This window comes from Mugil cephalus, chromosome 22, assembly GCF_022458985.1.
Source record: "Mugil cephalus isolate CIBA_MC_2020 chromosome 22, CIBA_Mcephalus_1.1, whole genome shotgun sequence".
Classification (NCBI taxonomy): Eukaryota; Metazoa; Chordata; class Actinopteri; order Mugiliformes; family Mugilidae; genus Mugil; species Mugil cephalus.
This window is the reverse complement of record NC_061791.1, coordinates 18,255,292-18,277,724: the sequence shown is the minus strand read 5'-3', so window position 1 is coordinate 18,277,724 and position 22,433 is coordinate 18,255,292. Positions and strand designations below refer to the sequence as shown.

Sequence of the window (22,433 nt, the reverse complement as noted above, 5' to 3'; positions counted from 1 at the left end):
TCTTCTCAAAAGACTCTGACAACTGCCTCAACACACACACATAGAGAAGGAGAGAGCGCGAGAGAAAGAGAGAGAGATCAGGTTCATGTGTTAACTAGCAACAGCAGTTCACTCTCCCAGTGTCATTTATCACCCTGCCGTCCACCTCCTCCTCCCTCTCTCCTCACACACACCAGTTTCACCCAGAATGGCCAAGCTGCAGCCACTTTATCCTGGACTGGGCCAAGTGGTCATTGGCTCGCGAGCCCACACAGCTCTGAGCGCCACACGCTCCTCCGTGACAGGAAGGGGACAAACAGGTGAGGGGCTCAGAAGGACAGGGACCTTTACAGACAGAGGTCAGTGGGTTTCTGGATCTTCTCATTTTTTTTCAATTTTTTTTTTTCAGCTGTACTGAAAATTTAATTAAATATGAATTATTACTTTTGCACATATTTCTAATTACATCACTGCTGCCAAAATGTCAACAGAATGTCCTGTACAAATGTTAAACCTTTTATTTTAGAATATGTGATGTTTGTCTCCCTCGTGTGGCAGTGAGCGTACTCACACGCATACATGGTGGTACATGATGTATCAGTGCAGTCTACAGTACCTCAGTCACTTCACTTACTTTTTTACGCTCCACTGAGAAAAAGCCACACTAAAAACTATCCGTATCATCATTTTTTATAGACTTTAGACTTTAGAGACAGCACGAGGAACGAGATGGATTCATATTTAGTGTACATCTGATTAAGGCGTACATACAGCATCTAAACAGAAACAGAAATTCCATCCACAAGTTATAGAGGATGCATGTTAGACTTTCTATTTTAGACTGCATTCCTGACGACCAGAGAGAGTGAATTCATAGAACTCGGGTTACATTCATCACTCTGATGGGCTGACAGTGGTTACTAGTTGCAGCATCAATTTATGTTTACATTGACAGTCGCATCAGTTGTGCATACGCAAGGATAACTGCTTATTGGAGGAGGGTACATTTGTATACACACCTTTATATTTTTTCTATTATCTATTTAAATAATCACCAGGACACAAAGATGAATTTGGAAGAAATTGCGTCAAAAATCTCTCCCCATATTGCTTGGCACATCTTATCATTGAACGTTTTTTACATCCAAACTGTACCTGAATGCTGGGGTGAAGATGAGCATTTTATGATGATCTATGAGAGCCCACTTTTTCTTTTCTGTCTTCAAGGTGCAAAGTTTCCTTGTCTGGTAAACTCTCTGTTTATTCCATTTTTTTCTCTACCATTACATTATGGGGGTGACCCCCCCACCCCAACAGCACTTGAAGGTCAAATTAATTTTGTTTAATCTTAAATAGACATTTAATTAATTTACACAAAGGCATGTCATCTCTGTCTCTACATGATCTCTCTTGACAATTCTCTGCTTTCTTTATCACGAATGGTGAGAGTTGCGGAAAAAACATGGCGTGAACCCCCTGAAAAACAGACAGAAATTGTAGAATGAACTGAGAATTTTTTCCATTGTTCAGTTGAATATAAACCGCCTCAAAGCCGTAAACCTAGGGGAAAAACTGCATTCCCTTAAAGAATGTCAAAGAAAGTGACATCAAACATTTCATCGTTATTTGACCCGTTCAGCCCGCCCAGTGACCTCCCATCCAGGCCGGCAGCTCACCCTGGAGCAGGTAGAGCCCCTGGTCCACAGCAGACTGGCTAACATCCAGTCAGCCTTAATGGCAGATGACCCCGACAGAACAGGCCTGGTGAGCAGAGGGGAGTTCAGGCGAGTGCTGATGAGCACGTTGTCTCTCAACCAGAACCAGCTGGACGCCGTGCTCAGTGAGGTGAGATGGGATCTTGATTGCTAATTCAAAATCACCTTTCTCTTAAGAAAAGAGCGTGCCATGTCCAGAACAAGAATGGTTAGTCTAATAGTAAGAGGGGATGACTGCTAGCAATGTTTGGATATCTGTATGTTGTACTTTAAAAGAAGATGTGGAAGAAATTAGATTTTAAAACTTTATTTCACTATACACTGATCAGCCACAACATTATGACCAGAGAAGTAAATAGCATTGACCAGCTTGTTACAATTCAGTGTTCTTCTGGGAAACTTTAGAACCTGGCATTAACGTTGATGTTACTAGACATGTGCCACCCACCTGGACCAGACCAGACACCCCCACCCCATAGCAAGGGCAGCAGCCATCACCAGCAGGATGCAGTCTGACACAGACACACTCACAAAAACGGTTTAGGGTCAACTGAAAAACATGAAGAACAGCACAAGGTGTTGACCTGGCCTCCAAATTCACTAATATATCTGTGGGACGATCCACAGAGGCCCCTCTCCTCAACGCATAGGACCCAAAAGCCCCCACTAATTACATTCTCTTTTCAGACACCATAGGACACCCTCAGAACACCCTTGTCCATTCTCTGGCGCGAGGTAAACCAATATTGGGAAGGCGTTCATAATGTTATGCTTGATCCGTGTAATTAATCAACACTGATTGACGGTGTATTCAGTGTGAAAAAGAAATTTTACTGGGACATATCCAAGTCACTTAGAGGCACCGTGTCCTCCTGGGTATATTACACTGGACTAGTCCAACTGGGAGAAGATCCTGAGGCAAAAACACTCAAGAGGGATTCTTATCCCATTTGGCCTGGGATCCCTCAGGAAAAGGTGAATTAGCAAATGATGTGTGAGGTACTTGTCCAGTTACCACTGTCAAATGAAGCATCAACATTGCTGAATTTATTTCCCCTTCAACCCCAGCAGTGGACGCTCAGTTAGCATGTGGAAGGTTTGTGATTGCTGAAAAATGCAGTGTTCTGTGATGCATCCTCCTGAAGATGGCAGTAGAAGATTTACTTTGGGCCCCTCCACGCAGATGACATTGACAAATGACGCTCCGTGGCCGTGGAGACTGGTCAGAGGAGAAGTGAATCTGGCAGCTGTTAAAGCAGACGTTATTTGTTTGCACTTCTGTTGCGTTGGATGGCATCGGTTTTTCCCCTACCTCTCCACTGAACTATTTGCTGTCTTATTTTATACTTTCCTCAGTAGCAGATGTTCACCAAAAAAAAAAAAGAAAAAAAAGAAGAAGAAGAAGCAACAAATGGAAAAAAATAAAGAAGCATCAGTGGTAATATTTCTGGGTGGTGTAGGATGTATAGTTTTGAGTCACAGCTCTGCATTCATGAGGCCTAATGAGAATGTTGAGGCTTCGTATCAGGATGCCTCTTCTCCTTGGCATTGATCAATCGAGCGTTCGCGCGTGTGTTGGTGTATTTGGCACCGTTGCACGGCAGAGTAATTCCCCCTCTCCCTTCATCTTCATCAGTGTGCGCCATATTCTGTCACTCTGCTACGCCGCTGTAATCGTCTCCACTGTTCCTCTTTGTTCCGTCTCAGCGCTCACGCCTGACAGTTTGACTGCCTGTCTTTCCCACACAGATTTCCTCCCATAATATCAGCACTTTGTGCCTACCACCATACACGCATGGACCCCACATTACTCCATTCCATACCCACCCCTCCCACTCGCCGTCTTAATCATTAAAGACGCTTCGTGGGTGAGTGCCCGTGCTTTCAGGAGAGTTGTGGAAAGTTTACTTTAAGAGGACTGTCACTGGTGTAGCAGCTGCTGGTGGTTGGTGACATTTTTGATTGGGAAGTGGCTGGCTTTGTGCTTGAGGGAGGGGGATGCCACAAGTGGCCCATATTAATAGCGTGCACTGCAAACTGAGTATTTTGACGTATCATTATTAAAAAGTTCACATGATTGTACTGATTCATACAATATAAATACCGAAGCTGTATGATGTACATATTCGAGCTGTGGTCATCTGTTCGAAAGTGTTGTAGCTCAAAAAGTTCGCTCAGTGGACAGTTTAGATATTTGTATATATGATATGTTCGCACATGGGCAAATTTGTTACAAATTGAATGACTAGCAATGGTTAGAAAACGGGTACAAAATGAGAAATTAAGCATTTTATCGTCTACAATGCAAAAGAAGATCAACCGTGTAGTTACAATTCCCATTAAAGGGTTAAAGAGTTAGGTTTAATAATCAGCTCTTAAATTGGATGCTGCAATCACAATTGAATGGGTTCCGATTGCTCCTAAATATCGGAGGCCTTTTTGATCAAATCCCAACAAATCCTCATTCACATTCAGCCGTGACAGCTGACGGTCAGGATGGTGGAACGTTCTCCTCCTGGGGAACATACACCGAAAGAGAAGGTGTGGACTTATGTACCGAAAAACACAAAATATATTTTACTCCATAGCCCAATACACACTAGAGTCCTAATCTGGCAGAAACAACACGCGACCGAGAGTGAAAATGTATTCTCAGAAACTATTTAGTCAGTTCACGCCAAAAAAAAAAAAAAAACAACTCTGAATGCAACAGAAAAATGGCAAATTACAGCAGATTCCTGTGAGATCTACCCACGTCTCATCAGGACTCAGCCTTTTCATTCATGTCGCCGACCTTCATCTCACCTTCAGCCTCAAAGTGAACTGCAGGTGTTACGGCACTGTCACATATATGTAGAGCAATGAGACCCCCCCCCCCGCCTTCCTTTGCCGCCCCTGAGGTGGCGGTTGGGGCCCGCATGTTGCGCTCCGTGGCTGCTGATAGCAGTGATAATTGGAAGGTGTGGTGTCTATAATAAGACTCAATGCCAGGAGTTCCGCTGGGGACCGTTGCACTGGATTACACCATGGAAGGATGTAGGGCAGGACAACAGGGACTATACTTTGATTATGAGCCACCAAAATAGGTATACATATGTGCTCGTGTGTGTGTGTGCCAAGCCTTTGTCTGCGTGCCTGATTGAATGCATGTGTGTGTTGTGTGTGTTTTAGTTAGTTAAGGCTACCTCTTTGTTTTTGCTTGTTTGGGCCAGCTCTTGATCAGTTTTTCCTTTAAGTCCGTGTGTGTGTGTGTGTGTGTGTGTGTGTGTGCAAAAACAAAGCACAAGGTCAGAACAAAAAGCAAGACTGCACCATTCCCCAGGTGGGCCCTGTTCCAGTGAATATCACCAAGTTTATTCCCCGAACAGTCTCGTCCTGAAAATTACTGCTCAGCCCGCATGATGCAAGCCTCCGCATCGCCACGCAGCGCTTCCCGTCTCCACGGAGACACCATCCCAGACGCCCCCGCTGGAGTGTTTGAAAAAGTTCCGATCGGGCCTCGAAAGTGGGAAGACGTTGTCTGCAGAGACATGTTCTGTCATCATCACTCGCTCTTGTTCACCTGTCTTTGTGGCTGCTGTAGGTGTGTGACAGTGGAGGGGTGACCGTGGACTACGTGCGGTTTCTGAGGAGGTTCGGCCGAGCGTCCCCGGCCCTCAGAGCCTGCAGCAGGAGCAGGAGCAGTGTGAGGTACACACACACGCGCATTGCATTTGCACATTTAGACATGAGCTGCATGTTCCCTAATCAGTCTGTTTATCTCAGACGAGGCGTACAGAGCACTTCCATGTCCCTGCCGGAGATACAGAAGCTCCTAAAAGATAAGGTATGTACCCACTTCATGTTTGACTTGTTCATGGTTGAAAGTAGGTTCCTGAGCTTCACTGGTGTCCAGGGTCATTCTGTAATCTTCATCTGCAGTCCAAATAATTGTAATTTAAAAAATAATATAATAATAATAATTACGGTAATGGTAAGGATGATGAAAATAAAATCAATTCCATTAAAGTGAATTTTTTAACTAAGGTCAACGAACATCAGTACTTCAGCAGCATCAGTCTTTAAAAAATGCCGAACGTGACAGATGATTAGGACGATTATGATTTGAGCCAAGATTATTTGCTTTAACGCCCATTAGTGGTGGTAAATATGGTTAATTCAGAAACAAAAGCATGAAATCCTCTACGCCCTAACATGACTTACACAGCCTTCTCTCAGTGTGTGTGTGTGTGTTTGTGTGTGCTGGGAGGGGAGGAAGGTAGTTGTGAGCAGTGGGGCCAGCTCTGGCAGATTACAGGTTCTATGTGGGAAGCATGACGGAATCGACTCTGGATTTGCGCTGCTTGTGTTCCACATATTAAACGAGGCAGTTGGTGTTCTTGTGAAAACGCAAGAAATTTACTAAATCCCGTCAGCGGATAAATGAAGGCCCGAGGGCCATTGGGGCTGGCCTCTCAACAGACGTCTGTGTCTGTGCTGAAGTGTATGTTTCTGTGTGGGATGTATTCAGGAAAACGCCCCCATACCTCTGTCCACATAATACACTTTTATATGTAGTTCATACATGTCTTCCTCCTTCCATATTATGTATTTTTTGGGGTGCACTAGGAGATTTAAAATGAGAGAAAAGACCATATTGAAAGTGTAGGCAGCAGGCGAAGCAAAGTTATTATTTAAAAAAAAACCAAAAAAAAACCCCAAAAACGTCAAAGTAAAATAGGAAACCATTATCAGGACACTTCAGGATAAAAGAAACCATGAAAGCACAACAACATCTCCTCGAGAATTAGGTTTACAGACATTTCAGTCTTTATTAAACAGCAATTGTGTAGCAATGACAAATAAGATCCCTATCTGGTTCATGGTTGTCTGTGAAAGGTCTCAGCCATCCAGGTCATGGTATGTCAAAAAAAAAAAAAAACTAAACAAAAAATGATAAAGCCGTCAACGGACATTAGTTGTGTTGGTTTCTGGTGGTTGGCAGACTAGTCAAGCATGTTCCTGATGGGCTACACCCACAGATGTTGCCCACAAGGCCCTTAGAAATGAAGAAGCTACTCAGATGAATGGGAAACATCTTCAAGAAACTTTACAAAGCTAGTTGCCTTGCTTTAACGTTATTAATATTTTTTTTTTTCTGGATATGGTCCATGATTGGCATCTGAAGTCCTAAGCCCACTTTCCACATGTCTGGTAACACTCCATTGGGATTTTATTATGAAATGTGTTTCAAACAATACAGAGAAAAAAATACCTCTGCATTCTCAACGTGCTTACCATTCCTAACTGTCATAAAGGACGCCCAGGCAATTTGACTGGCAGATCTTTGCGGGAGCAAGCTGGTTGCCAGTGGAGGGCTTCCAGATGAACTGTCTACCACGATAAGTTTGTAGGTGAGGGAAGTTTGTCTGACTTTCAGGCTGGTTTAGGACCGTGATTTTCAATATTTCAAATGAGTTATTCAGTAGTAACTGTAATAACCTAAAATATGTCATTCTCACACAATATATATAGTTGACCTTACCCTGTCTGCTGATGTTCTGCAATTACGCCTCTAAAACATGTAAAACTCTTGGAGTTGACTTTCTCTGTGTACTTTGTTTCTGATGAGCTCTTGTGTTCATAAATGTCCTGCAATGAAAGTTATTTGGCCGTTATTCATGCACAGACAACTCACTAATGGGCCCCCACGATGGCGTCAGCACTGGTTGCTAGGACACTAGTGACGCAACCTTGAAATCTCTAAATACACTACTTCCTTTTCACCCAAACAAATGCCACTCATATCTAAATCCATCTCCATAAACACGCTGCATCTGACTTCTGTTACTAAGGCAATGACTTTAAGTTGTCATGGCAACAGGATAAAGGTGTCAGCCAAACCAGGTAGCGACCCCTCTCAGGGACAAAAAGAAGTTCAATCAAATATTCAGAGGACTGTTTAGTGGGCAAACAACAAAGCCACAAGGGATCCCCCCTCTCGTCACTGTGTCCTACAGTTTTGGCGACTCTGATCTCAGTCAAAATAGTTTGTGGATTACTGCAAGAAGTGCGTGTATGTGCGTCTGCGAGAATGTGTGCCAGTGCGGCCATTCTCTGATGACTCGTCTCGGAGGAGCAGCTGGGCCTGATAATGAGTGATACACACACACATATGATGAAGTACCAGTCACAGCTGTTTACCCCATGTGCTCGCCTCACTTATCAATATTCAATTAAGATCACGGCCACACACACACGCTTTCACTTTCACTTTCACCGAAGTAGCCATCCAAGGGTTGAATTAAAGATGTTTCTGAACTGCTTATTAACTCCATCTGTGTGTTCCTGTGGGTTCTTTCATTACTTGCACCACTGTGGAGTTAAATCTGAATATACAGTGCAGACGCATGGGACAGCAAAAGCCCAGACTACTCATTCAGTGGGATTCCTGAAAGGCAGTTACACAGAATTTGTGAGTATGGTTCACAAGTAAGGAGGGAGTGCAGAGGTCCAGGCTGCAAGTGGAGGTCCAGCTAATGATTTAAAAATGTCAATATATTAATATTTATTTATTTGAAGAGGAGTGCTGGTCTTTTCAAAGACTTGTCTCTTATGCCTCGGCTCCCTTAGAAGATCTGGCTCTCATGACTCCCAAACAACTCCCAAATCGTTTGTGTGCTGGTGAGCAATTTTCCAAAGTTTTCATTCAGTTTTTTTCAGTCACCCTTACATTGAAATCCAGCTCCCCCTTCTCACTGTTGTTCTATGTGTATCCAGCCTGTACCATTACACTCGCTGTCTTCCTTTTTTTTAACACAATGCTATGATATTAGTCTATGCTCGCATGTGATTGGCCACATGGGGGTAATAAAGTTCTGCCCTGTCTGCACTGATTCACCAGAGCTGTTGAAGCTTTGGCTCTCCCTGATGGGAATCAACTCTTTTGCTACAAAGAATTGGCTCTTGGAGCCGGCTCGTTCGAGAATGACACATTTTTAACTAACATTTTTAAGTCTTTGGTTTCCGGACCAGTCCCGCCAGTGATGCAGGTCTGTATCAGAATGGAGAAAGTTCAGCCGTTATGGCTAAGCAGACACTTTATGATTGAATTGTTTCAGTAGAAGCAAAATGTCCTGTCTGTTTTGTGCGGGATAAGTGTGTCATTTTTGACATTTTTCTTGCCACCTTCAGACAATCTCTTTATCTCTATGCATGTGAATCCTGCCTTTTTGGGAAGATGTTTGGACTGAATTACTGTTTACACTCTGGTTACCTTTGAGACAGTGTAATATTGCACTAAAGTCAAACTACCGCATACATCATTAAGTGTTGCTATGGCGGTGCACTCTCCCCATGGATCAGTAATTAAGTCTCTCCTTGTGTTCATGTTTTCAACCAAATGTTGGAAATGGTTCTATGAAGCCTTCTTTTATGTCTGGGATGCTGTCAGTCATTTCTGTTTACTTCCACAATCCTTTGTAAGTCTTAGATACTGAAAAAAAACAAGATTTAAAAAAATAAATGAAAAGTTAACACTTCATTTTAAGACTCACAATTAGAATTTATAAGCAGCGCAGACATAATTAATGGTTCATAAAAGGTAATGTAAAGATAAACAGATATGAAGACATCTGAAGTGTAAATACTTGAACACACATAACTCCATTTATATACTGTACTTAATAAATGCTTGATAATGTAGGAGAACAGCTCTCAATACTAACATGCTACATGTTTGTACACACCAATGAACACTTAATAAATGTCTGCTAGGTTTTAGTAGATTCAGCCTTCACTTGATTCATCAATAGTTCTATCCCTAAGCCTAAAAGTATGTGTAACCATCCAGGACTTATTAGAGTGCAATCACCAGTTAATGAGAACTCCAGTGTTTTTTTAGGTTGTCGTTGTTTTCATCTTTACATTTTATCTACAGATGAAGCAGGTCCTCTTCCAGGGGTCTGTCATGCTGGGTCATCCAATTTCCCTGAGGGAGTCATCCCAAAGGGATCAATAAAGTTGAGTTTAAGTCTAAGTCTAATAGGCGGGTAATAGGGTAATAGGTGGTTTACAGCCACAGCACAGACCCCTATGCAGAGCCTGTGCAGACCTAGTGCCTTAAATGATGTGCACCTCCCCAGAAATGTAAATATGCAGTGATGTAAAATGTCAGAGCTGTGATCGGTCCGCTTGGTACTAATGTGTTTCCGCTTTAGTATTTGTGGCTGCTTCTCCGTCTCTGCAAATTTCCACTTGATTGTTTGGGTTCACTAAAGTATCTGTAAGGTCAATTACTATATTGCTAACAATGTTCAACATTGGTAGCAATGTCAACAGTGACCACCAGGTGGCTTCTCATAAAAATCTCCTTATACTACAACCTATGTAGTATTATGGCAAATCAATCTTGGCATGTAATATTCTACAGCGATCTTCAACAGATGGCAGCCATCTATTTATAGACTGCCCCCAGTCAGATTCAGTACATTACATATGTTTCATTCCAGGTGCAGCAATGCGACTATTGCAACTATTATTTAACCTACTATTTGAATTTCACTTGTATTTTAAAATGAAAAATTTTCTCACTTTCAAAGTTAGCCTGGAAGCAAGATGAACTCTCTGGAACCTGTGCTGGGAAATGATTATGCTCCACCAATTAAAGAGTTTTAGCAGGTTCTAAAATGATCATACTCACCCTTTAATCTAAAAATTGCAGGAGAGACAGTATTAGTTTTTCACGTGTCCATTTCATTCAGAGTTAAAAATAAAAGTTGATCAGAACCAGAAAGAAACAGAAATGTTCACTAAATGTTTAATAAGAGAATAGTTGCAACCTGTCACAATATGTATGTCTTCTGTAAAATGCGACCTCATAGGCAATATTATAATTTATATTTTTATACAGATATTTTGATTGTGGATATTATGTGCAATATGAGCACTTTGGTTCAATGCCTGTCTATGCTCTTTTAACTTATTAACTGAGCTGACTGTGATTGTGGATGGGAATTGAGTGGGTGCATGTGGGTGCGCATTCGGCATAATGACAATTAAGCTCTCTGATTTCTGTATGGTTATACAAAATGTCAAAATAATAAAAATGACAAATCCTAGAACGTAATGTCTCGTATTGGAATGTTGGCCAACTGGATACTCGGTTGTCTTCTTTATCATAGTGTCCTGGGCAATATACATTGTTTGCACACTGTGAAAATTGCGAAATTGAGGTAGTGCTGTCACTCAAACACTGCCGTTAGCGTTGTCAGTCAAACATAATAAATACAGAATAATGGCAGCAGCAGATGCAGACAACAAAATCAAAACAAGATAATCATGTCACTGCATTAATATGGAAACGGTTTGCCTTTGCAAAGTCTGACCTCAAACAGACGCTGCACAGCTACGTGGCGTACTGGCCCAAACACACGGTAATGATTATGTATCAGCATCAGACTGTATTATTAAGTTCATCGTCTTGTTTATGTAGAGATGTAGGGAGACTTTATGAACATGTTGTAGTTATCAGTAATTTACTTTCTCCATAGCTCCAAAACACAGAGATTCACCTTCAGCATGTGCAGGTGAAACTGGACTAACCACACCAAAATGACTCTGAACGCCTCACCATAAACACTGGTAATCACTGGTCTTGCGACATTAAGGCTACGACCAGTCCACACAATGTTAATACGATCGCGGCCCACCCAGGTCTCCCCAAAGCCAGACCTTCAACCTACCCCGGCCTCTCACCTGCTCTGTACTCAGTTTAACCTGACAACGGAGAAAATGTCATGAACAACATGTAGCATGAAAAGCTTGTGTTGGTCACCAATAAAAATAGATGTTACTGCTACTTAAAACCCAATGTTTGTGCTCTTGATTTTTTAGACCATGGAGATTTACAATCATTTTAAGACAGTCGCTCAAAACCCAGAGGAAAAGACTCCAGACGTAACGAGAACTAGCTTAACTTTATTTACTGAACAGTTGTCTGTAGAAATGAGAAAAATTGAGATTTTTCTAGACACAGTCAAAAGCAACAATTTTCTGTCTTTAACTTCAACAGAGAACCTATAAAACTGCTCTCCTTGTTCTTGGGGAGTATCTGGATGAACCGACTCAACAGCAGGGATCCTCCATATGGGGATTCCCTGGAGTAAATCTTCATCAAATGCGTGTCTGTGGTCTAATCTGCATCTATCAGCAGCCACAGCATGAGTATTTCTGGGAAGCCCCCTTGTAGATCCTCCATGTTGTTTAGGTTATGTAGTGCCTTTGTACTGCTAATGTTTGGACAGGGAGCGAGAGCAGCAGAATGGTCCCAGAGCCCCTTATTATCCCTCTGAGCTCCACTTTAATGCCACGCGTCTCTGGCACTCTGGAGCACAACCAGAGAGAAATTAGCCCTCTAATTGACAAATGAAAGACGGTTCAGCCCCTCTGCTCTCTGATGATGGCTGTCTGATCTCCTCTATCTCTTTCCCCTTCCCTTCACGCGCTCTCTTGCCTCTCAGTGGCCTCTCCTCCGCTTCCAGCCTGTGATCCGACTGTCTCCCCTGATTCCCTTCCCACTCTTTTTGTCTTTCTGTCTCTTCCTTCCCTTCCTTCCTTTCATCCCTCCCCTTCAGAGGCACCCTGGCCCTCTGCTCGTCTCCTTCCCATAATTCATAGTGACAGGAAAGGTTAGAGAGAGCGCTTCAGAGCTTGAGTGTCTTTTCGTTGCCTTGTCGTTACACACAGTTTACACGTTGACACAGCGTAACTGAAAGCTCAGAAAAGCACGGCCGCCTGTGAGTATAAATAATGTCAGATACTGACGACGTATGAGTAACTTCACTTACAGATTTATGTATGACACAGATGTGAACCAGACATGTTCTATGATGCAGCTTTTCTTCTTTTTTTTTTTGCTCCGTGGGAGTTATGTGAGAGTAGGTTTCATTTTGGACTCATTAAATGTGGACTATCTCCACATTTAATGACATGCACTTATGCTTTGACCTTACAGGGAAATCTAAAGTATATTCTCTAATTAAAATAAATAAATAAATAAATAAACAACTAAATTGACCTGGTATACTTTCCACACATGCCTGCTGCCAAGTCAAACAGCACTTGTGCAAAGCAAACATGCAGGTGAGGTGGGAGGCTGGAGGCACAAACGCATCACATTAGTCATTAATCATGACTCTAATTAAGCAGCTGAGGAGGCTCCATGCAAATCACTGAAGACGCCTTCCTGTATTTAAACAGGTCAGCTAAATTAAGCAAAGCTCTGGAAAGATCCAGTAATGTCACGCGTTTATTCCATATGCTAATTTACTAATTCAGACCGCCGAAACCCAGTTCTAGCTGATATTAATCAGATGAGGATTGTCTCGATCCTGCAAAAATAAGGGTAAAAGACTGTCGACTTAACAGCCTTGAAATGCAGCTTTTAATCCTCAGAACATCAAATGGAGCCGAACTGCAGTTTTGACGTGCAGATCATTTCTGCCAATAATGCTGCACGTTGTTCTGTGTCCGGTTTTGTCTGTTAATTTGCAGATCCTGTTGCTCTGCAAAAAAGGGGCCGATTTTATAGAATTTGTGGCATCTATTTGAATTTAAAACATGTAAAACACACAAACAAAAAACTGACCTAGTAAAAACACTTCTAGGAAACTCACTTCCATTAAATGTAGTAATAAGTTGTTGTTGTCATGAGTTTCTATTAAACATACACAACATTGCATACACATAAATCTTTATCTAAAATATATTTAATCGAAAATATAATGTGAAAACAATCACCACAGCACTGCCTAACCCCCACGATAAATATACTGTCAAATATACTGATGCAATGACCAGTCACCGTGACCATCCGACCCAGTAACTGATATACAGATATAATGCTGTCATACTGCTGCAGAAGAAAATTCGGTCAAAGTGTAAAATACTCCCAAAACACACAAAAATCCCACTTGTGCATACCTGCTGCGTTACGCCGCGCAAAGTGTTTGAGTTGTATCTGCTCAGATCTTATGGCAATCTGTTGCAATTATTTCTACCTTGTTTTCAGTTTCCTCTTTAATACTAAAGTATCCATGAGCCTCAGCCACTGTTGCTACAGGGAATACGACAGATGCTGTCAAGTTTGAACCACTTTGTCATCTCTCTGACAAACTGAACACCCACCTATTTGCTAAATGTGCTGCTTAACCTTGTGTCTCCTTTCTACAAACAGTAAAGTTTAGCTTTTGCTCAGCAGTGTTATATATATATATATATATATGTAGATATACATATATATATATATATATATATTGGAAGTTTTGTTTTTTATATATATATATATATATATATATATATATATATATATATATATATATATATATATATATATATATATATATTGGATGTTTTGTTTTAAAAATGCATATTGACAGAATATAATAGCAAATACATGCTCATGAAGGTGCATGTGTGTCTTCTCTGTGGACCCATATACATATAAAAGTAGTTTAACTATATGTGTCTTTTAAGCAGTCTTGTGCAGTTTTCCATCCAATATTTAATGTCCTTGAGAAAGTCCAGGAGTGGTTTTAGGGAGTTAGAATTGTTCAGTTTCAGCGAAAATAAAATTGGCTCGAGAATCGATACCTGGGGTACTCCACAAGGAATAGGTGCAGAGGAAGAAATGGCATTGCCGAGGTTAACAGGGAGTCTTCTATCAGACAGGTAATGTTCCCGGTATTCCAGATAAATTAAAAGGATGGTAGAGTCACCTGAGTCAGTGACTAATAAATTATCATTAAAAACTTTCCAAAGAGCAATTTCAGTGCTACTCAACACCACAGTGGAACGCCTGAAAGATAACAGTAGCAATAATCCTGTAGTAACTCGTTGTGGGCAGGTAGCATGATGTACTAATGTCAAATTTATTTTATTTTATTTTACAAAATGCAGTGACAAACAATACACGTTACCATTTCCAGACCGAAACCAATCTAAAACATATAGCCTCCAGTGAGAAATAGTCAATAGTCATCGTAAATCACTGTATACACTGGTGCTCACATTTTCAATGTAGTGTACTTCACTGACATATGACCCAAACACAGAGTTCCTCAAATGTTTGCTGCAGGAAAATGCCATTATCAACTTAACTTCCTGCCACCAAACTCACTATGGTAGTGGGTCGTGGGCAAAGAGCAAACCAAGATGTAACATGAAGAAGTCATGAAGACTAAGCTCTATACACCAGCAATATTTTTATGTTTTGCTTGTTTCACATTTGAATGAGAAATACTAAAGTGTATGCTAAGCGACCTGAGCCTTTAACAGTCACCAGCGACTGACTGTTAAAGCTACAAGGCGATGGGTGACCAGCAAATCGCTTTAAATGTGGATGGAAGTTCAGACACGTAGTTGTTCAGTTGTTGGTCTGATAAGTCAACTGAGAGAGTTTCAGCTTGGTTTGGAATGCTCCAGCTGACACCAACATGCATTTGACATGGGGCACTTAAAGTAATGGAAACAGTTTGTAGAAGCTGTTGAATTCTTCAAGCCACAAGTGAAATCTATTTCTTTGCATTGCAATGGCACTGTAAAAGATACTTCCTGCCAAACTCTTTGTAGATAAATACCTCTCTACCACTGAGGTAATGCATTGATTTGCAAATTGGGTGAACTGACCCTTTAGATGTACAAGATTCATTAAGAAGAGGAACAGTGATCAAATGGCTATCAGACCTGCCTCTGGGTCAAGGCTGTTGAGCTTATACTCATCAGCGGAGGGTGTAACACACAGACATGGGGGAAGGACGGGCATGGACACACAGGGCTTCCTAGATTAGCATATAACAGGCCGGTAAACAAAAACAACAGAGCTTTCATTAATTAAGGACCATGGGGCTGGGCGGGCAGACGGATGGGAGAGGGCTGCTGAGACACTCCGAGCACGGCACAGTGCCAGGCCTCCAACCACGCCAACCAGAACACAGCTGCCTAATGGAGCGCTGGCACCGCTGAAGGACGAGGGAGTGGAGAGATAGGGGGGGAAGGAATAAGCGAGAGGGGGGGGGATAAAAACTAAATAATCAAGGAATTTGTAGCTGAGAAAAAAAGGCAGAGGGATTCAAAGACAAAAGAGGGGGAAAAGAAAGGGAAACAAAGTTTGCGAGGGAATCGAGAAGAGGTGGAAACAAAGGCAGATAAAAACCGAGGGGGAGTGTGTGTGTGCAAAGGGAGAGATGAGATGGAGATAGAGACGGAGATTGGATGATATCCCTCTGTCTCTGTTCATTAATACCGTATGATCTCCTCTCTCCCTCCTTTGTGATTTTAACACATTTCTAATTAGCACAGAATCCTCTAAGTTGGAGAGGGAGGGAGGGAGTGAGGGAGGGAGGGAGGGAGGGAGGGATGAGATCGAGGGGATAGAATCATATTTATATCTGTCTTTAATAAATTCACTTTCATTTGATCTTTTTTTAAATGCACAGGCTGCGGTGGAGCGCCTCTTCCCTTTCCCCTGGCTCTGGCAGAATGAAAGGTGGAGTAAATGCGGGGCTAATTGTTATGCTTGTAAGGAAGCTTGCACGGTAGCTGAAGTTGTTAGATTACAAAAAATTGGAGATTTTCAAAGTTTTGCCCTTCTCTCTTGTGATTCAAAAGGGAAACAAAGGAAACTGTAGAAATGCGACGGAGTCAGTTATGCTCAAGTAAACACTGAAATGGTATTTCAGAGGTCAGCGTCTATATTTTTGCTTGACTTTACCCCATCTGCTCTATTTTGTGTCTCAGCATAGATACAATGTCAGTGTTACAGTACAAGAGGGAGGCTCCCTCCAAGCCTTTCACTGAGAGACTTGGCAGCTCGTCTAATCAGAGCGCAATTAGAAGGAGACTTCTCTGGGCGATGGAAGACGACTCTGATTACCCAAGAGTCACTGGGGGTATATTTAGTATCTCTGCTCCTGTTCCTCTGTGGTTAGTGTGGCACCCCGAAGCTATAGAGTGAGCTGGTGCATGGCGGAGACTTTGGAAGACGGGTTAGGGTTAGGGACTTGGCTGTGGCGCTCGGACTTGCTGAATGAGTCCAACTGAGCTCTGACAACGACAGCCCGATCAAAACCTCATCGTCCAGCAGTGTAAGGGTGTCACACAGACTTCAGACATCTTACTGTGTCAAACAGATGTAGACTCACTTACTGGTGTGGCCCTTGTGCCTTATGTCAGATGCCTCTGATGGAATCAATCACATGTCAGCCATGACTTCAACAGCCAAAACATTATTCCGCCTGATTTCCTGTTGATTCTTGGCATGCAGGCAAAACCGCCCACCTGCACCTATGCCCTAATTTTGAGCGGTGTTGTTTTGGCTGCCTTTTGGAACCCAGTTAATTCAATTTACTCCAGTTAAATATGCTGGATGTGTTAACAAAGGCAGTAGTGTGATGAAATAATACTTCTCACTGGATTGCCTTTTTATATACTGTGCATGACTGAATAAGACACAATAAGCATAAATATCTTCAGAACACTGTAGTTTAGCGCAGTAAGAGTCTCTTAGCCTTCTTGTCTGGGATGAAAAGGGATGATAAGGGCTCAAGGTGATGAGATGAAAAGGGTTGAAGGAGATGGGGGGGAAAGGGATGAAAGGGTTGGGGGATGGTTTCTAATACCTAAGTTGTTTGGTGAACTGCCATGAATCAGGCTTAATTCTGTTCATCCCAAACACCCCACTGCCAGGTCAGAGCAGACCTCTGTTGGTAGGTACGCACTCACCACAGCTGACAGGGAGCACCCCATAGGCCCTTTGACTTATTTGACCCTTGTGAAGACTCAGGTCTTTTTACTTGGAAATATAGTAGCTCATATAGTAGCTTACTCCTTCTTGAGGAAATAGTATTAAGCTATGTAGTTCTCTTTTCTTATTAAGCCCGCAGAGATTAATTTTCTGGATAAGTGCTTATCCATTAGTTAAGGACCCGAAATGGCCATAAGCTAAAACATCTGTCCATACTCCACACTGGCTCGCTGCTATTACAGGTCCAGCATGGACAAAACTGTAACCACTGGGTTATGGTCCTGCTCCCTCTGTTTTCCATCTCTTTGTTCTTCTTTCGGTGAGATATGACTGAATGGTTGAATGTACAACACACCGGTTGGCTGCTTCACCAATGACAAGTATCACCACAATGCCATACCCAGCATACCTGCAGTGTTCTTGTTTTCAAATATTCATTTATGTAAATTGTTATTTTAAAGTCTGTACAAAAACCTTGCACCCTCAACTGATAGTAATTTGTTTTAAAGGGACTGTCGTAAGAGATGGTGGTTTAATTCAGTTGTTTGGCAGTAGTATTTTTTGGCTCATGAGCTCGCCTTTATAATCCAAATTTGTCATTAGCCCCGCAATTAATGAGCTGTCAAGTTGTCATGTGCATTTGATCGTGACATACTTCTGTAATCTATTTTCAACAACACAGGAAAAGTGGCAAACGGTGTCAATACAAACCATCGTTTAACTTTATTTGTCTTGTATTGAGCAGCTGCAGTGGCGCATAGATGCATGAAAAGTACGTGATCTGAGCTTAATCTCTGACACACAAACAAATAACATAGTTGCAAGATAAATAAGTCCAGGGTGTCTGCAGGGTCTTAAAAGGTATTAAAAGTTGATCAATCAAATGTTGGAATATTAAGACCATTAAAAAGTATTAATTAATTTTTAAGTATTAAATTTTGTCTAAAATGGCAATCAAACATTGACAAAAAGTATCCATGAACATATAACTTAGTTTCCTCCTCGCGACTATTACAAACAATGATGTTCACGCTCCTGCCAGATTTCCTCGGGGCCCTGTTTGTACTTGTGCGACATGTGAGTCTAAAGATTGGATAAGGCTTGTCGAGCATATTGGCAATACTGCAAAAAAAGATAAGTGTTGCCACGATGGCAATAAATGCAGTGAAATCCCACATGCAAGGGGCTAGCTGTAAGGCCGCCACTAGTTCCAGAGAGCAGCAGCTCTTCAGGTTTCTGTACATCTGCGACTGCGACAGTAGCCTTACCAAGTCTTAACAAGTCTAAAATTTGACAATCCCAACAAAGGCCTTAAAAATGCATTGTGGGTCTTAAACAACATTTAGTCAAGTCTTAAATCCTTACATCCATTTACTGCTTCATTTGCAGTATGACCCCTTCTGGTCCCGGCCTATTATGTTTCTTTTCCTCATTAGTGGAGCCAACCTCAGGGATGACCTTGACAGTTGATAGTTGAATGACAGTAAATTTTGTTATTTTATTTATATTTATTTTATTTTTTAAGTAATTCTGGGTGTCTGATTTTCCTTATTTTTCATACTTTGTGTAGGTCTTAAATTTAACTCATAATGGTCTTAAAAAGTCTTAAATTTCACTTGTTCAAACCTGCAGAAATCCTGAAGTCCGAGTTGCTCTGCTTCACGCCTGCAGCTGGTTGGACTTCTCACTCCAGTTAACTTTTCTTCACGTCAGTAGCTCGAGGATTCACACACTTTTCCCAACCTGCAATGGTTATGCTTGATTAATATATTCAGTATGGACAAAAACAATGCAATAATTTGATTACCTAAATAGGTGTAACTCAGATGAAGACCTGAAGACATCATTAAACTTTGGTGCAATTAATTCCAAGATCAGATTACCTTGAACACAGGCGCTGTTCCAAACCATAAAGCTCTCCATTAGTGCTTCACTGACCCATAATCTCCGTCAGTGCCCTTCCTTCGCCTCTTTTTCTCACTATTCCATCTGTCAGCCACAGATCTTTGCATCTCCTCTTTGCTTTCTCCCACCCCATCAGTTGTCAGCACTTTGGGGAACAGGCCCAGGCTTTTACAGATCAAGGCAGGCGTGTCAATAACTGTGTTCACAAAGATGAAAAGCTCTGGTGAGCCCAGGCTTACAAGTTGGGTGGGTTCAGGAGTTCACCGGCGCCACTGAGGCGTAGTGTTGCTGTTGCTGTCAATCACTGTGTGTGAACCCCACAGATAGGAGGCAACCTGAGAACTGTGATCAGAGTGTTTCGCCTGTTTGACTACAACCGAGTGGGACACATCCAAAGGAACGAGTTCCACCGCATCCTGGACAACTACTGCATACGTCTGACAGACAAGGAGTTTCAAAGGTGGGGGTTTGTTTTGTACATCTGATACAATTTGTCACGTCAAATCTGCGCACTAGCCTGGTTGGTAAGGTGGAATTTCTGCCAGCATTCGGGTTCTTCAATTTTATTTTGTTACCAAAGACCAGTAGCAAGGGCTTAATTACTGAGTATATATTTTTAATTTGAGTGTCTTTCAGCCAGCTCTGATGAATCTTACAGGGGAATACTATTGTATTACAACCAAAATGCAGGGAGCACATGTCAGTGATGAAACAGGTTGGAAACAAACTCGATGATTCGTCAAAAATAATTTCAAATCCTTTAAAATTGCATAACGATTATAGATGTCTAGCTTCCAACAACTTTAACGTGGCAGTACAATATAATTTTTGGCGATGAGGGGGTAGTAGAAACTAACTGTGAACATAACTTCAACATCAACATCATCTTTTAAGATATGGTGAACTTGTTATAGCAAACTGTTATTGATTTTGAGTCATATAGCCAGCTATAAGTGCTTTGCTCAAGACCGGAACAACCTCAATGATGGAGGCACAAACAGACAGTAAATATGCATCCACAATTGCGGGCGAAAACCGCAATGCATTGTGGACTTACTTGTTAGCGTTAATGTTGCCGGAGTCGGAAGGAGTCGCTCTTCTCGGCCCGGACAACAAACAGATGCGTTCTGCCATATTTCACTTTTTAACAGTTTTAGACTCCGACCGACACAAATAATAACGCTCTCTTCTCCAGCGCCGGGCCAGCGCAACGATGGGTGGTGACTCCAGGAGACGGATCGGTAAAATGACACCGAAAAACTCGCTGCTGTTGGTGTTACTCAGTGCGTGTACATGCACGTGAAAACCCGAATTATCGCCTTAATCGGACTATAACAGGAGAATTTAAGTGCATGTAAACACGTTCTCATTGTCCGATTGAGACACTCAGATGATACTCATTGGATAATGTGTGTGCGCATGCTCCACCACCGCTGCGCTGGCGTGTGACCCCGGGACAAACACGTCCAAGAAAGCCGGGCGTAGAAGAAGAAGAAGAGAAACGGAGCCGTCTGAAGGATATAGCGGAATCTTACCTGCATCAGAAGTAGCGCGAACATTACGTACATGATTAAAAATGTACTATTATCCGTATGGTTGTTGTTTGAAATGCCGGTCTGCCGCATGAACGACTCTTGTTTATTATATCACGTAATAGGTCACCCGGAAATCGGGCCGTATTAACGTGGTATTATCTCACTGAAAAGACACGTATCGCCACCTAGTGTGGAAGAGGAGAACAGTTATTCGATTTTCTTGCGCTGCATGTAAACTGAGAGAAGGATTGTAGCGAGAAAGTCGAATTTTGAGCATAGCTCGATTAAGCTCTGCATGTAAACGCACTAAGTGTGAGACGAACGTACCGGAGGCTGAAGGCTTGAGCGGTTCATCTACTGGTCCGTGAAACTTACCGGCGCTAATAAAAATTGGCAGATTTTGAATGGAGTACCAATGCAATCTCAACAAACAATCTTTGACTGCAAAATCTTGGGCGCTTACACCATTTACTGTATGATGAACACACGGATGCTATCTGCATGTTCAGGTGAATGAAGACGAAGAAGGTCTGAAGACATCATTAAAGTTGTGAAAGCTCTTTCACTGAAAGTAGTCATGTACACAGCCTTATGCACATATAAACTTTATTACACCTGCATTTAGTCTGCATACAGTCAAATCATCTTTTTTTTTGTCTGGTTATGGTAATGTGATGCACACACTCAACCACCGCTCCAGCTATTATTCCCCGTATTCCCCATGGTGGGAAGTCATCTGTCAGCTTGAACGAGATCACTAACGCTAACTTTGTGGTCAGCCTTTGTCCCTGAATGAGAGAGAGCTAATTGACTTCTAAAACTTCGGGCCCTGCAGTCAAATCCACTCCAGAAACGCCTCTCAACTTTTTTGACGCAGCTCTAGAGGATTGTGTGTGACAGGTTCATTTTCAATGGCTTTAATTGGTTTTAACGCTCAGGACTCTGTCTCTCTCTCTCTCTCACACACACACACACCCTGTGTTAGTGTGTTAGAAGAGACAAAGCCATGCATAAAGCCTGACCTCTTTTTTTCTCTCATTATTAACACGGATTTCTTGACATTTAGTGTCATTGTACTGTTTATTTAAACTTAAACCATGAATCTATTTTTGCTTTTTTTAAGGTTGTGGAATCACTACTGTCCCAGTGACACTGGCGTCATCTCCTATGAACTGTTCTTGGACAAACTAGGCTTTGGTGACAGACATGACTTCAAGATTGCACCAGTATGCACTAAGTTAGGTATGTATGCATACACTGTATTAGGTAGAGATTTTGATTGCACGATGAATGACAGCAGCCGGAAACAGAAAAAAACAATATACAAAAAAGGGTCTAAAGTCGTCACTAGATGCTCTAGCCATGATCCAGATCAGTTAATATCATAGAGGTCAGAACACACATACAGTATGTTCATTATATATAGGAAGGTGAGGGCAGGACTTTATCCCCTCTATGTGTTTTACTAATAACATGATGCCTCCCCTCTCCACAAGTGACTACCAGAAACTTATCCAG

At 41.9% G+C, this 22,433-nt stretch overlaps 1 protein-coding gene across 1 annotated transcript in view; it reads left to right on the top strand.

The window, feature by feature from the left end:
• The first annotated feature begins 1,650 nt into the window (after nt 1-1,650).
• The window catches only part of LOC124999762 (EF-hand calcium-binding domain-containing protein 6-like), a 52,399-nt gene continuing 31,616 nt past the window's right edge, over nt 1,651-22,433 (top strand). The window contains exons 1-4 of the mRNA XM_047574777.1: nt 1,651-1,824; nt 5,278-5,520; nt 19,704-19,840; nt 22,039-22,157. Of these exons, the coding sequence (XP_047430733.1) occupies nt 1,714-1,824; nt 5,278-5,520; nt 19,704-19,840; nt 22,039-22,157 (610 nt within the window). The 5' untranslated portion in view covers nt 1,651-1,713. The remainder of the gene's footprint in view (nt 1,825-5,277; nt 5,521-19,703; nt 19,841-22,038; nt 22,158-22,433) is intronic.